Source organism: Pseudophryne corroboree, chromosome 2 (assembly GCF_028390025.1).
Source record: "Pseudophryne corroboree isolate aPseCor3 chromosome 2, aPseCor3.hap2, whole genome shotgun sequence".
NCBI classification, from domain to species: Eukaryota; Metazoa; Chordata; class Amphibia; order Anura; family Myobatrachidae; genus Pseudophryne; species Pseudophryne corroboree.
Window position 1 is genome coordinate 253,068,348 of NC_086445.1, and position 17,053 is coordinate 253,085,400.

Consider the following 17,053-nt stretch of genomic DNA (forward strand, 5'->3'; position numbering starts at 1 on the left):
TCCCCCCCTCCAGCCACCCAAGGGCCAGGGGTGAAGCCCGAGGCTGTCCCTCCCCATCCAAGGGCGGCGGATGGGGGGCTGATAGCCTTTTGTGACAAAAAAAAGAATATCGTTTTTTTTGCAGCAGAACCACAAGTCCCAGCAAGCCTCCCCCGCAAGCTGGTTCCTGGAGAACCACAAGTACCAGCATGCTGGGGGGAAATGGGCCCGCTGGTACCTGTAGTTCTACTGAAAAAAAAATACCCCCCAAAAAACACAACGCACACACCGTGACAGTATAACTTTATTACATACATGCACACCTACATACACACATACTTACCTATGTTGACATGAAGCAGACGGTTCTCTTCTCCAGTAGAATCCAGGGGTACCTGTAAATAAAATTATACTCACAACAATCCTGTGTAGATCGGTCCTCTTCTTTGTTTGTAATCCACGTACATGGTAAAAAAAACAAAAACGAAGAACCCGAACCACGCACTGAAAGGGGTCCCATGTTTACACATGAGACCCCTTTCCCCGACTGGCGGGACCCCCCGTGACTGCTGTCAAAGAGGGTCCCTTCAGCCAATCAGAGAGCGCCACGTCATGGCCCTCTCCTGATTGTCTGTGCGCGCCTGAACGGTCAGTCAGGCGGCGCACTCGAGATACAATGTAGCACATAGGCACTCCATTATATCCAATGGTGAGAACTTTGCAGTCAGTGGTAGACCACAAGAGTGACCCCACATAACCTCGCGGTCTACCGCTGACCGCAAAGTTCCCACCATTGGATATAATGGAGCGCCTATGCGCTACATTGTATCTCGAGTGCGCCACCTGACTGACAGTTCAGGCGCGCACAGCCAATCAGGAGAGTGCCAGGACGTGGCGCTCCCTGAATGGCTGAAGGGACCCTTTTTGAAAGCAGTCACAGGGGGTCCCGCCAGTCGGGGAAAGGGGTCCCATGTGTAAATATGGGACCCCTTTCAGTGCGTGGTTCGGGTTCTTCGTTTTTGTTTTTTTTAACCAAGTACGTGGATTACAAACTTAAGAAGAGGACCGATCTACACAGGATTGTTTGGGAGTATAAATAAGAATTTACTCACCGGTAATTCTATTTCTCGTAGTCCGTAGTGGATGCTGGGAACTCCGTAAGGACCATGGGGAATAGCGGGCTCCGAAGGAGGCTGGGCACTCTAGAAAGATTTATGACTACCTGGTGTGCACTGGCTCCTCCCACTATGACCCTCCTCCAAGCCTCAGTTAGGACACTGTGCCCGGACGAGCAGACATAATAAGGAAGGATTTAGAATCCCGGGTAAGACTCTTACCAGCCACACCAATCACACCGTACAACACGTGATACTATATCCAGTTTGACAGTATGAAAACAACTGAGCCTCTCAACAGATGGCTCAACAATAACCCTTTAGTTAACAATAACTATTTACAAGTATTGCAGACAATCCGCACTTGGGATGGGCGCCCAGCATCCACTACGGACTACGAGAAATAGAATTACCGGTGAGTAAATTCTTATTTTCTCTTACGTCCTAGTGGATGCTGGGAACTCCGTAAGGACCATGGGGATTATACCAAAGCTCCCAAACGGGCGGGAGAGTGCGGATGACTCTGTAGCACCGAATGAGAGAACTCCAGGTCCTCCTCAGCCAGGGTATCAAATTTGTAGAATTTTGCAAACGTGTTTGCCCCTGACCAAGTAGCTGCTCTGCAAAGTTGTAAAGCCGAGACCCCTCGGGCAGCCGCCCAAGATGAGCCCACCTTCCTTGTGGAATGGGCATTTACAGATTTTGGCTGTGGTATGCCTGCCACAGAATGTGCAAGCTGAATTGTACTACAAATCCAGCGAGCAATAGACTGCTTAGAAGCAGGAGCACCCAGCTTGTTGGGTGCATACAGGATAAACAGCGAGTCAAAGTTTCTGACTCCAGCCGTCCTGGAAACATATTTTCAGGGCCCTGACAACGTCTAGCAGCTTGGAGTCCTCCAATTCACTAGTAGCCGCAGGCACCACAATAGGCTGGTTCAGGTGAAACGCTGACACCACCTTAGGAAGAAATTGGGGACGAGTCCTCAATTCTGCCCTATCCATATGGAAAATCAGATAAGGGCTTTTACATGATAAAGCCGCCAATTCTGACACTCGCCTGGCTGAAGCCAAGGCCAATAACATGACCACTTTCCACGTGAGATATTTTAGATCCACGGTTTTTAGTGGCTCAAACCAAAGTGATTTTAAGAAAACTCAACACCACGTTGAGATCCCAAGGTGCCACAGGGGGCACAAACGGGGGCTGAATATGCAGCACTCCTTTCACAATGCCTGAACTTCAGGTACTGAAGCTAATTCTTTTTGAAAGAAAATCGACAGAGCCGAGATCTGTACTTTAATGGAGCCTAGACTTAGGCCCATATTCACTCCTGCTTGCAGGAAATGTAGAAATCGACCTAGTGGAAATTCCTCTGTTGGGGCCTTTTTGGCCTCGCATCATGCAACATATTTCCGCCACATGCGGTGATAATGCTTTGCCGTAACATCTTTCCTGGCTTTAATAAGCGCAGGAATGACTTCTTCCGGAATACCCTTTTCCTTCAGGATCCGGCGCTCAATCGCCATGTCGTCAAACGCAGCCGCGGTAAGTCTTGGAACAGACAGGGCCCCTGCTGAAGCAGGTCCTGTCTGAGCGGCAGAGGCCATGGGTCCTCTGATATCATTTTCTGAAGTTCCGGGTACCAAGCCCTTCTTGGCCAATCCGGAACCACGAGTATCGTTCTTACTCCTCGCCATCTTATTATTCTCAGTACCTTTGGTATGAGAGGCAGAGTAGGGAACACATAAACCGACTGGTACACCCACGGTGTCACTAGAGCGTCCACAGCTATCGCCTGAGGGTCCCTTGACCTGGCGCAATATCTCTTTTTTTTTGTTGAGGCGGGACGCCATCATGTCCACCTGTGGCCTTTCCCAACGGTTTACCAACAGCAGGAAGACTTCTGGATGAAGTCCCCACTCTCCCGGGTGTAGGTCGTGTCTGCTGAGGAAGTCTGCTTCCCAGTTGTCCACTCCTGGAATGAACACTGCCGACAGTGCTAGTACGTGATTTTCCGCCCATCGGAGAATCCTTGTGGCTTCTGCCATTGCCATCCTGCTTCTTGTGCCGCCCTGTCGGGTCACATGGGCGACTGCCGTGATGTTGTCTGACTGTATCAGTACCGGCTGGTTTTGAAGCAGGGGTCTTGCCTGACTTAGGGCATTGTAAATGGCCCTCAGTTCCAGAATTTATATGTAGGGAAGTCTCCTGACTTGACCATAGGCCCTGGAAGTTTCTTCCCTGTGTGACTGCTCCCCAGCCTTGAAGGCTGGCATCCGTGGTCACCAGGACCCAGTCCTGTATGCCGAAACTGCGGCCCTCTAGAAGATGAGCACCCTGCATCCACCACAGTAGAGACACCCTGGTCCTTGGAGACAGGGTTATCATTTGATGCATTTGAAGATGCGATCCCGACCACTTATCTAAGAGGTCTCACTGGAAGGTCCTCGCATGGAACCTGCCGAATGGAATTGCTTCGTATGAAGCCACCATTTTTCTCAGGACTCGTGTGCAACGATGCACCGATACCCTTTTGGTTTTAGGAGGTCTCTGACTAGAGATGACAGCTCCTTGGCTTTCTCCTGCGGGAGAAACACTTTTTTCTGTTCTGTGTCCAAAATCATCCCCAGGTACAGTAAGCGAGTGGAAGGAACCAGCTGCGACTTTGGAATGTTCAGAATCCAGCCATGCTGTTGTAGCACCTCCTGAGATAGTGCTACTCCGACCAGTAACTCCTTTTTTTTTTGAAGGAGTATCATCATTTCTGCCATTACCTTGGTAAACACCCTCGGTGCCGTGGACAGTCCAAACGGTAGTGTCTGGAATTGGTAATGGCAATCCTGTACCACAATCTGAGGTACTCCTGGTGAGGAAGGTAAATAGGGACATGCAGGTAAGCATCCTTGATGTCCTGGGATACCATGTAATCCCCCTCGTCCAGGCTTGCAATAACCGCCCTGAGCGATTCCATCTTGAACTTTGTTATGTAAGTGTTCAAGGATTTCCATTTTAAAATGGGTCTCACCGAACCAGCTGGTTTCGGTACCACAAACAGTGTGGAATAGTAACCCCGTCCTTGTTGAAGTAGGGGCACCTTGACTATCACCTGCTGGGAATACAGCTTGTGAATTGCCTCTAGCACAGCCTCCCTGCCTGAGGGAGATGTCGGCAAGGCAGATTTGAGTAAACGGCGGGGGGGAGACGCCTCGACTTCCAGCTTGTACCCCTGAGATACTACTTGAAGGATCCAGGGATCCACCTGTGAGCGAGCCCACTGATCGCTGAAATTTTTGAAACGGCCCCCCACCGTACCTGGCTACGCCTGTGGAGCCCCCGCGTCATGCGGTGGACTCAGAGGAAGCAGGGGAAGAATTTTGATTCTGGGGACTGGCTGCTGGTGCAGCTTTTTCCCTCTTCCCTCGTTTGACCCGCCTGCTTTTTTGAAGCCGAAAGGACTGTACCTGATAATACAGTGCGTTTCTTAGGCTGTGAGGAAACCTGAGGTAAAATATTTTCATCCCAGCTGTTGCTGTGGATACGAGGTCCCAGAGACCATCCCCAACCAATTCCTCACCCTTATAAGGCTCTATGTGCCTTTTAAAGTCAGCATCACCTGTCCAGTGTCGGGTCTCCAATACCCTCCTGACAGAATGGACATTGCAATAATTCAGGATGCCAGCCGGCAAAATATTCCTCTGTGCATCCCTCATATATAAGACGACGTCTTATGTTCGCAAAATAGTATCCCTGTTTGAAAGGGGTACAGACCACGCTGCAGCAGTCTGCAGGTCTCAGTCTAGTACCTGAGTGTGTAATTACAGACTTCAGGATAGCCTCCTGCTATTTATCAGCAGGTACCTTCAAAGTGGCCGTATCCTAAGACGGCAGTGCCACCTTGACAAACGTGTGAGCGCCTTATCCACCCTAGGGGATATCTCTCAGCGTCACTTATCCTCTGGCGGGAAAGGGTACGCCATCAGTAACTTGTTAGAAATTACCAGTTTCTTATCGGGGAAACCCACGCTTTTTCACACTTCATTCACTCATTTGATGGGGGAACAAAACACTGCCTGCTTTTTCTCCCCACACATAAAACCCTTTGTTTTTAATGGTACTTGGGTTAATGTCAGAAATGTGTAACACATTTTATATTGCCGGGATCATGTAACGGATGTTCCTAGTGGATTGTGTATATGTCTCAACCTCGTCGACACTGGAGTCAGACTCCGTGTCGACATCTGTGTCTGCCATCTGAGGGAGTGTTGATGGCCTTTGAGACGTCTGGGCAGGCGCGGGCTGAGAAGCCGGCTGTCCCATAGCTGTTACGTCATCCAGCCTTTTATGTAAGGAGTTGACACTGTCGGTTAATACCTTCCACCTATCCATCCACTCTGGTGTCGGCCCACAGGGGCGACATCTCATTTATCGGCATCTGCTCCGCCTCCACATAAGTCTCCTCATCAAACCTGTCGACACAGCCGTACCGACACACCGCACACACACAAGGAATGCTCCAATGAGGACAGGACCCACAAAAGCCCTTTGGGGGGACAGAGTGAGAGTATGCCAGCACACACCAGAGCGCTATATAATGCAGGGACTAACTGAGTTATGTCCCCTATAGCTGCTTTTATATAATTTATACTGCGCCTAAATTTAGTGCCCCCCCTCTCTGTTTTAACCCTGTTCTGTAGTGTAGACTGCAGGGGAGAGCCAGGGAGCTTCCCTCCAACGGAGCTGTGAGGGAAAAATGGCGCCAGTGTGCTGAGGAGATAGGCTCCGCCCCTTTTTCGCGGCCTTTTCTCCCGCATTTTTATGGAATCTGGCAGGGGTTAATATACATCCATATAGCCCTGGGGGTTATATGTGATGTATTTTTGCCAGCCAAGGTGTTTATATTGCTGCTCAGGGCGCCCCCCCCCCAGCGCCCTGCACCCTCAGTGACCGGAGTGTGTGGTGTGCATGAGGAGCAATGGCGCACAGCTGCAGTGCTGTGCGCTACCTTGGTGAAGACTGATGTCTTCTGCCGCCGTTTTTCCGGACCTCTTCTGGCTCTGTAAGGGGGACGGCGGCGCGGCTCCGGGACCGAACACCAAGGACTGGGCCTGCGGTCGATCCCTCTGGAGCTAATGGTGTCCAGTAGCCTAAGAAGCCCAATCCGGCTGCAAGCAGGCGAGTTCGCTTCTTCTCCCCTTAGTCCCTCGCTGCAGTGAGCCTGTTGCCAGCAGGTCTCACTGAAAATAAAAAACCTAAATCTATACTTTCTTTCTAAGGGCTCAGGAGAGCCCCTAGTGTGCATCCAACCTTGGCCGGGCACAAGATCTAACTGAGGCTTGGAGGAGGGTCATAGTGGGAGGAGCCAGTGCACACCAGGTAGTCATAAATCTTTCTAGAGTGCCCAGCCTCCTTCGGAGCCCGCTATTCCCCATGGTCCTTACGGAGTTCCCAGCATCCACTAGGACGTTAGAGAAATTTTATTTACAGGCACCCCTGGATTCTACTGGAGAAGAGAACCGTCTGCTTCGTGTCAACATAGGTAAGTATGTGTGTATGTAGGTGTGCATGTATGTAATAAAGTTATACTGTCACGGTGTGTGCGTTGTTTTTTTGGGGGGATTTTTTTGTAGTAGAACTACAGGTACCAGCGGGCCAGTTTCCCCCCAGCATGCTGGTACTTGTGGTTCTCCAAGTACCAGCTTGCGGGGGAGGCTTGCTGGGACTTGTGGTTCTGCTGCAAAAAACAATATTCTTTTTTTTGTCACAAAAGGCTATCAGCCCCCCATCCGCCGCCCTTGGATGGGGGTGGGGCGGACAGCCTCGGGCTTCACCCCTGGCCCTTGGATGGCTGGAGGGGGGGGGAACCCCTTGATTTAAGGGGTCCCCACTCCTCCAGGGTACCCCGGCCGGGGATGACTAGTTGGGGATTTAATGCCACGGCCGCAGGGACCTATATAAAAGTGTCCCCCGGCTGTGGCATCATCTCTCTGACTAGTGGAGCCCGGTGCTGGTGGAAAAAATATTGGGTACCCCTACGTCTTTTGTTCCCCGTATTTTTTGCACCAGGACCAGACGCAGAGCCCGGTGCTGGTTGTTTAAATATGGGGGAACCACAGTAAATAGTTTCCCTGTATTTTTACAACCAGGACCGGCTCAAAGAGCCCGAGGCTGGTTATACTTAGGAGGGGGGACCCCTTTTTCAGGATTTATTGAACACTTGTGATGTCCATGAAGTCGAATCCAGGCCGCCCACGATTCGTCAATTGGTCCGTTTTTCGACAGGGGGACTGTCGAATCCGTTATTTATTAAATATATGTCAAATTCGGGTCCCGGCGGGAGGGTTTCGCCTGTCGAATTGTGTCGAATCCAAAAACGGTCGAATTCACGCCGGAGTTCGACCGCAATTGAATATACCCCTAAAGGTGGATATTCAATTGTTTGAAAAGTCAGTTGGTGTCTGTTTTTTTCTGTTTAATAGATAGTTGGGTGTCTGTTTTTTCCTAATAGATAGAAGAAGAAAAAACCAGACACCCAACTGACTTTTCAAACAATTGAATACCCCTCCCAAAGTATAGGCATACAAGGCTGATTAAACAATAGTGATCTTTGTGCAAATCTATGCCTTATTTTTTTTCTTCCTACAATTAAAAAACTTGAAAAATAAAGGGATAGAAAATGTTATGGTACATTAAGAAATTACTCTTAAATAAGGAAAAAAGGATAATACATTTAACTTTCAGTTGATTGGCAAGCATACAATACATGAATAAGCAAAGTCCTTGTAGGATACAGTTACTCAGCACAAAACAGCCATAAAAAGCATTCTTCTAAAACAGGAAAGCATACAGACACGGGTTATCAGAATACAGTACAGAATATGAAACACAAAAGGTCAGTGGTATTATTCAATAAGTGTTCAGTAAACTGTTGTCATAAATGGTTTCTGAACATACTGCACTTGTATCTACTAACACAAATAAAATGTGCCATCCTTCTTTGTTTGAGGTGTGCCTAACAGAAATATAATCTCTTTCAGGCTTAACAAAATTATAGGTGGGAAGAGGTTTTACTCTACAGTAGGGCTGCTCAGCCAGTGGCCCACACAGTAGCGGATCTTGCCACGGGCAAGCAGGACTTTTGCCCGGGGCGCCGCCTTCCGGAGTGCGCAGGGCGCCATCCGGAGGGCGCCGCACCAGGGCAAGATCCGCTGCTGCTGTGTGCCCCCCGCTGCCGCTGGGAAGGGAAACTAGACGCGTACGCGTCTAGTTTCCCTGCGTGGAGAGGTCCTTTACTGTGCGGTGCGCGATGACGTCATCACGCACCGCACAGCAAAGGTCCTCTCCACGAAGGGAACTAGACGCTACGCGTCTAGTTTCCCTTCGTGGAGAGGACCTTTGCTGTGCGGTGCGTGATGACGTCATCGCGCACCGCACATCATTTCAGTCTGTACAGGGGGCGTAAATGACCACGCCCCCTGTACGAAGCCACGCCCCCTAATGCCGCCCGGGGCGCCAGAAGCCCGGAACCGGCCCTGGGCCCACACAATGTAACTAGCAGGGTGACTTTCCAACTGTTAGAGCTAAATGGAATATTGCAGCATAAAGCCAACACAGCCACAGCACTAAGAGCTAGCGTCATATTCCAAGACTCGCTCTCTTAGCATGGAGATCTACCCTAAACAAATCACTAAAGCTATTAACCATTTAACGGACAATTTTTTCTCCACAAAACCACCCAGAAATAGTCATTTTCTTTATTACCTATTAAATTTTAATAAGTATTTTTAATAATAAATGTAAATATTTTATTTTAAAAAATGTATACGATCCCCCAGTGTCCATAGGCACCCCTTATAAAAAATTTCAATTCCCCCCATCGGCAATAGACCCCCCAGTGGTCTTAAACCCTAACAGTAACCCCCTTAGTAGCTAATAAAGAATTTTTTTTTTTTACAGGTTGGGACAGGGTTTTATAAACCCTGTCCCAACCTGGAAAAAGCCTTTTTGTACCCACCTCCTTCCCTGTGGCCAATGTATTTTATTATTATAATTATTATTATTTTAAACCCCCTCCAGCACAATTGAACTTTATTTCATCACTCCCACTAGTGATTGACCAAGTCCACCACCCCCACCCCCGCCTCACATGCAGAGCACAGAGGAGCGTATCAGTCCCATCCCCTCTGCTGCAGCTGATCATTGCATACACAGAGATCAACCACAATGTGCTGTGTACGGAACCAATTTCCCCTCCCTGCACTGTGCATCACGGAGCATTCGCTCCAGAATGCCGGTCACATTGGCATGCTGGGGTGCGATTCCAGAAGCGAGGTCGGCAGAGACCGCCAATTCACTTGGGGGATCCGGAAAGCCAGAGGAGATCTGTTCTGCACTTGTGAGAATGATTGAATACTTACTAAAAAATAAATTACTTAATAAAAGTAATAGTCTGCGCATTATAAAAGAGAATTCAGACAAGTACCTATATAGGTGGTTAATACTCCACACTAGACTCCATGCAATATATCCTGATACTAAGGGCTTCAGTTCATGAGAGTATCATCAAGGCGGCACCTATCACGTGTGCTGGGACATGAGCTCTCACGAGCAAAGCCCTCTTCCCTCATGTTCTTATCCTCTCTCTTACTTTAATAATCTTCAACTGCACCAACTCCAGCCGTCTTCTGCCACCTGATACTTATTCCAGTGTCATCTGCTGATGTAACTATGTTTATTTACCCTGTACTTGTCCTATACGGTCTTCAACTGTAAGGTGCCGTTTTCCTGTTTTGCTTATTTGTTTATGTACTCTGTAATTGGGCGCTGCGGAACCCTTGTGGCGCCATATAAATAAAGGATAATAATAATAAAAAATGAGGTCCCAACCTAATAAGAGCCTAACCCTTATCTCCCCCCCCCCCCCCCCCCTTACAGTCAACTTTTTCAGTAAACAATCCAGCTTTGGCGTGAGGATGTATGTTTCACGTTTTGCCGTATGTATGTTTTCACTGGCACCTTAGGGGATACTGAGTGATTGATGAATGGTTGGAATAAAACCAAAAGACCACTACACATTTAATGTAATTTTCCAAAATCTAAACCAACAAAGGCAAATTTGACATTCTATACGAGTAATAATACTGGAATCTAAACAAAAATAAAAAATGGGCTTTATAAAAATAAGATTTAAAGCACATTTTCATACCTTCATTAAAGTTACTTTTACATTCCAAATGTTTACCCTGCTTTCACTACACAGACAAAAGTAAGTGAGAAATGATACCAGTGTGACGGAAGACATGCCTCATACACCCCCACAGCAGCCAATAGTCATCACCTACCTTTTCTTTCATGTTTTCATATGAGCCTCCTTGTGCCATCACAGTATTAGACTGGACATCAAAGACGAAGCCTATAGGATCTGTGAGCAGAACATATAGCATTTATACAGATTACAGATGTATAGTAAGTGATATAGTCAGCAACATAAAGGCAACAACAAACATATGAATACATTATGTGGGCAGGAAAGGGAAGGCAATGACAGTGCCAGTGCCTGTAGTACAGGAGGACCAGGCCAAACTTTTTTTTAATCATATTTTAATAAAGCTTGCAGTGTTCAATACAAGACAGCTCCTCCTCACAAGCGAGTTGATCCACCAGCAGCTTAGATGACGTAGAAACTGCTGCATGCGTGGCCACACTGTAGCACAACCTGGAAAAACTGGACAGTTCTCTATCCCATTAACCACGTACATCCCCATTCTTCACGACACAGAGCACTTTCATATCCTGCTCAGGCAGAACGTTCAGATAGCTACCAACGTCACAAATTTTGATTACCATGTGAAAGTTTAAATGTACATAAGTATTTTTTACTGTACAGATCAGTCCATTTATAGCATACAACTGGCAGCTAAACACTGGCCCAGTTGATCAGTGCAGGTAAAGGAGTATGGCAACAGAAGACTGCCGAACAGCTGGAAATGTGTAGCTCAGATATTTACCACTCAGTCTAAGGCACTGGGGCAGAAATTCCACTGATAAAACTGTATGGTTCTCGCAATAAAACTAAAAGCAAACTATACTAGTATTTATGGATTGCTATTTTTATTTTCACACATACATCATGGGTATTCAACATGCGGTTCTCCAGCTGTTGTGGAACTACATATCTCAGTATGTCCTGCTGCAGTTTTGCTTAGGGCATGCTGGGATGATTAGTTCCACAACAGCTGGAGAACAGTATGCTGAATACCCCTGACATACAGTACATAAATAAATGGAATGTACAGAATGAAGTGTGTCCCATCCAAGCTCATTATCCTCTGAGGGTGGGGGGAGTAGGTTGTCGGAGAGCTTGGAAGACTGGCTTTGCACAAATGCACTGTGGGAGCTGGTTACATACAGTAGGCACTGGCTGAGTATTTTACACTATAATATCTCTCTCTCTCTGTCTATATATATATATATTTATTTATTTATTTTCCCCGCCAGAGTCCCGCACTCACCAATTTTTTTCCACAATTTAGTATCCAAGGGAAAACAAGACATATACAAAAAAAGCGCTGCCGCCTCAGCAGAAAAAACAATTGTTGCAATTTATATGTACAGTATGTTTAAAAATGTATTAAACAAATACTACACACAGTCGGTGTTACACATCAATAATCACATTGATAAAATGACACTAAGCATATACTCTGCAATATTCAATGTTGCCAATATCAGGTCTGTTTGCTTCAATTTAATATCACAGATACAGTGGCAATTTGTGCTCCTCATTATCTGCAACAATTGTCACAATATTCCAGGGCTTTCATTTGTGCATATAGCACAATGGTAACTGAGATCAATGGTAATAGTGTCCACACAACACTTTCACACAATCTCTGCCCAAGAGAATTATTTCCAAATACTGATCAACTGGTCATCAGACTATATTCAATGGATGTTATAAGTGACCCACTCGCATACTGTATGTCACAATTGCAGTCAAGAGTCTCCAACACTCAATACGTCTGATCCTGTAAGACATATATCCAAGTATTTATCAGATAGCGCTGCTATATTCCATCAGCACAAAACAGACTCAATTGCATACAGAAAGTCCCGGGTAAGCGCTCCAACGATATTATGGGTTAATAGCGGCATTTCTCTTTCTATCACTCGCTCCAGCCGAGCAGTTTTAGTGAAGAGTCTCCATTCCCACTAGGCAGCAGCTCCCTCTGGCAGACCTGGTAAGTATAGCAACACCAGACTATTGGTATTCTTTACACATTTCTCCGCCTCCAACCATCAGCGGCTTCATCAGAAGAATCCAAGGGCCTAATTCAGCATGGAATGCTGCTGCAGCACACACTGAGATGCAACTCTGCATGACTGATGGGCAGAGGCGTTTGAGGAGCGGGAGGGGGCGTCGCAGCGGCGTTTAAGAGCTGTCGCGGCAGTGTTGGGGGGCGCGGTCAGACATTTGCAGGGTGGGCTGCAGAGGCTGAGTGACGTTACACGCAGCTGCTACGACCCTAAACATGGCGGGCAGTCGCCTGCCTTCGCAGCTAGGCTGTGTAGGCAGAGTGCTACCCTAAACACACTAAAGCAGTGATGGCTAACCTTGACACTCCAGCAGTTGTTGAACTACACATCCCAGCATGCCCTGCATCAGTTTTAGCATGGCCAAATAGTAAAACTGTAGCAGGGCATGCTGGGATGTGTAGTTCAACAACAGCTGGAGTGTCAAGGTTAGCCATCACTGCACTAAAGCATCACAGCCGTGTGAGCGGGGAAGGGGGCCTGGATCCGGCATGTGGGGCCGACTCGCCCTGTGCTGGGCGTCCCTCAGCATGTCAAAGTAATGGACAGTAGATGTGAGAGTTTCCCATGCTGAATTAGGCCCTAAATTCACTTATAGGACACTATTCAGGTTGGATTGCAGATTCTGCTTAAAAAGCAGAATCTGTAACTATTTCTAACGCATGCCTCCGCCCAGAGGCTGCAATTTACACTGGCTGCGCCCATGTTTTTAATCAGAGCGGCTGTGTGTGAAATCACGCAGCCACCCCGAAAACAGTCCGGCCACGCCTGCGTTGGCCGGACTACTCCCCCGCAATGGCAAACCAACCCCCACCGACAGCCGCCGCTTTCAGTCATTGTGTGAACGAATTCCTCAGGAATGCGATCACACTCTGAATGCAAACGCATGCACTGTGCGGAAGCAGTGCATGCAGAGTGTACCAAAAATCACTCGATTGCTATTTTTGGTACACAGATCCAATTTGAATAACCCCCCTACTGTACTAGGTGCATGGCTAGAAAGCAAGTTAGTAGCACGATAAACCGGGAGATTGAGGATATGTGTATGTGTACACTGCTATGGTCAGCTCTTATTTATATGGTACCACCAATTGTCCATAGTGCAGTACATGGAGAATTTCAATAGTTTAGACAAACAAAGCATAAATGGGATCAAACGGACAAAAAAAACCCAGAACAGTGAGATAGAGACCATACAATGTGAGAGTTATTAACCATAGCACTCACTGACCCCATGCCCTGGAGAGGCAAACAAAATTGCTGACTGAGTAATAGCACACCGGAGTCAAGAATAGTGCAAAGTGAGGACAAAGGATGGGGGGGGGGCTCTCTGATTAGGATAGCTTACAGTTTAAGGGTTTGGGGGACAGATCAGGAGGTGAACTAGGAAGAGATGGGGAGGGATGACAGCGGTCAGGAGTTAAGAGTGTAAGGGGGCTGTTTGAATAAATGAACAGGTGTGTTTTCATGGTGTATGTGAATCCCTACAGGCTAGTAGACATTCTGACAGGGTAGGAGCAACACTGGAGAAGTTTTGCATGCAGGAGTGCAAGGAGGCAAAGTGACAGAAAAAGCGGTGAGCGCGAGTGCTTTGAAGGAGAGGGTGGGGAGCTTAATCTTAATTCTGTAAGGAGACCCAGTGAAGGTGATGGAGAGGAGAGGTTGAATCAGATCAATGAGATAGAAAGACAATAGACTTCAGATGGTAGAGAGTAAAAGGTTACTGTAGTACAGGAGGGAGATGACAAAAGGTGTTAATATAATTTGGCAGTTTCCTGGGTCAAGAATGATCCTGGTTATATTACAAAAAAAAGAGTCAGATTGCATGAACATTGGTGGCAAGGAAAGGGAGTAGTCAAGGATGACACTCAGAAAGTCTACTTGAGGGACAGGATAGAGATTAGACCACAAAGATTGAGGAGGAAGAGAAGATTCTGGATGGGGCAGGGTAAAATAAGCTAAGTCTTAGACATGATCAAATAAAGAAAGCCTGGGTTAACCAAGATGACATAAAAAAAAAGATAGTTGGAGGCGATTGTAAATAGGGTTTAGAGGTAAGAGGAGAAGTAGATTTGTGTATCATAAGCAGGAAGATGGTATTGTAGAGCTGATGAGATCACAAAGGGAGCAAGTGTAGAGAGAGAAAGGGACCAAGGAACAAACTTTCGGCAAGCTCAATAGGTAGCGTAAGAGAAAGGAGGTTGAGTTGGTGGTACAGACAGAGAAGGAGTAGTGAGAAAGGTAAATTAATAGCCATGTAGTGACCCAGAGCCCAAAGTAGTGTAGATTGAGAAGGAGATGTAAAATGCGGTTGACAGGTGAATAATGTCAAATGACGTTGATAGATGAATAAGGATGAGAACAGATAACGATAGTTAGATTTAATGGTGAAAAGTTAATTGGTGACTTTGGTAAGGGCAAATAAAAGCACAACGACAAGATGTAAACATAAAGAAAGGAGAGGTGACGGAAGTATGCTACTTTTTGCTCTGAGTGCAATAAAAAGGAAGTAAACCTATTTGTAATGTGAACACCTAGGTTTCTGACTGTACAGCATAATTGCCATAGTTAGCATTGACGTAGCAGAAAGGCTCCAAGGCTGCTCCTCCTGTCACGGGTGGCATCTTGACATCACATCTACCACTGACCTGACGTTACCATGTGTGCAAGTAACACCACATTTTTTGTATGTGTGTAAGAAATTGTGGGAAAGGATGTATGGGGAAAGGAAGTATGGGGAGGTACGATGACAAAGTGTTTGACTGGATGCTGTAGAAAAATAAATAAACCCCCCCCCCAAAAAACTGGAATTCCATTTTAAAATCCTTTATACAAATATAAATATAAAGCTTTAAAACTTAAGCAGCAACTCTCTGAATCCAGATTAGAAGGTAATTGCAAGAAACTAGCATCGATGCAATGCAATCTGGGGGAGGCTGGGAATCCTCACATGCCAATTACAGCTGATTATTTGTACTGCTACAGGACTGCATGAAGGAAGAACGCAAAGAGAACGTGTATGAGGTTAGCAGTCACAGAACGGGCTAGCAGCTGAACAGTATAGACATAGGCTTCTGTCCAGCTAAATGCTTGCACACTTCACTATACACATAAGACGTGGCTGGAAAAGCTGGAGGTAGTGGCTGAAAGTTGGTTGGCGGTACATATGTCAAAGGAAGAACATGACAAGCATACAGATAACTAGATTTCACTGTAAGTTTCCTATAGACAGAGGTTTCTGAAATGCACAGTGCAGCTCTGAAATGCCCAGCATCAGCAGCATATCTACATTAATTGCTGAACATTTACTGGACCCTGCGATATGCTCTCTCTCTGTTGAACGCAAGGAAATTGCACAGTTTTAGCAAAAAACAATATGTTTCTATACAACAAGATACACACAGCTGCCTGTGCACCTGCTAATGATCTATTGCACACGTTTACTACATTGCTCATCAAGCTAAGTATGGAATAAGGCACCTCCACTGAAATACAAAGTTTTATAGTCTTTGTGCTGTATATAATTATTCCTATTCAGGAGAGAACATACATGGTTACAGCACAGGGTAAAACCTCCCTAGGCATCTCAGTACATGTATGTGCTAGTTACTTACCAGTATCTGAACACTGTACAGCTGCTGATCAGCCTGGTGACGCTAGGAGATCACAGTAGCTTGCTGAGTAACCAGGTACAGTACGGACAGTGTGAACAAGTGAAATGTACCTGCCGAGTGCAATGTGCTGGAAGGGAACGTCACATTTTTACAGGCTGATGCTTTTTTCAACCACGCCTCCTCCCCTGTCAAAAGTTCTCTTTTCCTACCATCACACTGGTCACAGTCAGAAGATAATCCGCACCCAAAGTAAGCACAACTATCCCTCATCATAAATGCATAGCATGCTGGCTGACGTCAATTCAGCTGGGAGGAGGCGAGGCATGGCTTATACAACACTGGACTTGGTAACGCAGGTTCAACTCCAGCTGCAAACCCTTGCATATTAGAAGTCATTTTATAGCTATATTTTCTGTCCTCACAGAGGTTAGCAGCATAAACAGTAAATACACGGAATCCTTCCTATTGCAAAGACTATGTAACAATATGATACTTTAACAGTTACAGGGTTGTACGAATGACAGGTCATTGTTGCAGATTGAGAAAACTCCTTTGTTAAATGTGGCAATATAAAAAGGATCATAAAGGGCTAATAAAAATATCAATTAGCGGTTGACAAAATAAACAAATAAATAATTTAATACTAAAAGCAAGATCTATCGCACAGGCTTGGACTATACTGCTAGCTGCCCTCCATGTTTACATTGTCCTGTCTATTCAATGCCATTGATTCACCTGGACCTGGGATGAACATGAAGACAACACATTGCTGGAGTTAGCGATGTCATGCACTAATGTACACAGCAAGTGGCCATCCGTTACATTGTGCAACACGGAAGGTATAATTATGTGTAACCAGCCCTTCCAAGCATTTCTTTTCACATCATCCTAAAATTGTGGGATACAATGTAATTATTAAACCGAATGAAAAATGTAACAAAGTACAACCTCTTATGTATGCAGAGTGCTGGCATTTCCCTATTTCTGCTATAAGCGCCAGTTCCACCATGTGTAGAGCAACTGTGTTTCACA

General features: G+C 46.3%; 1 protein-coding gene across 5 annotated transcripts in view; it reads right to left on the reverse strand.

Annotated features, from left to right (window-relative positions):
* Positions 1 to 17,053, reverse strand: part of SPATS2 (spermatogenesis associated serine rich 2) — a 206,994-nt gene that overhangs the window by 45,746 nt on the left and 144,195 nt on the right. For 4 of the 5 annotated variants that reach the window (XM_063952680.1, XM_063952676.1, XM_063952678.1 and 1 more), the window contains one exon: positions 10,436 to 10,515. In XM_063952680.1, the coding sequence (XP_063808750.1) occupies positions 10,436 to 10,474 (39 nt within the window). In that variant the 5' untranslated portion in view covers positions 10,475 to 10,515. Of the gene's footprint in view, positions 1 to 10,435; positions 10,516 to 16,021; positions 16,139 to 17,053 lie in introns of those variants that run through there. The other variant, XM_063952679.1, reaches the window with a different exon arrangement.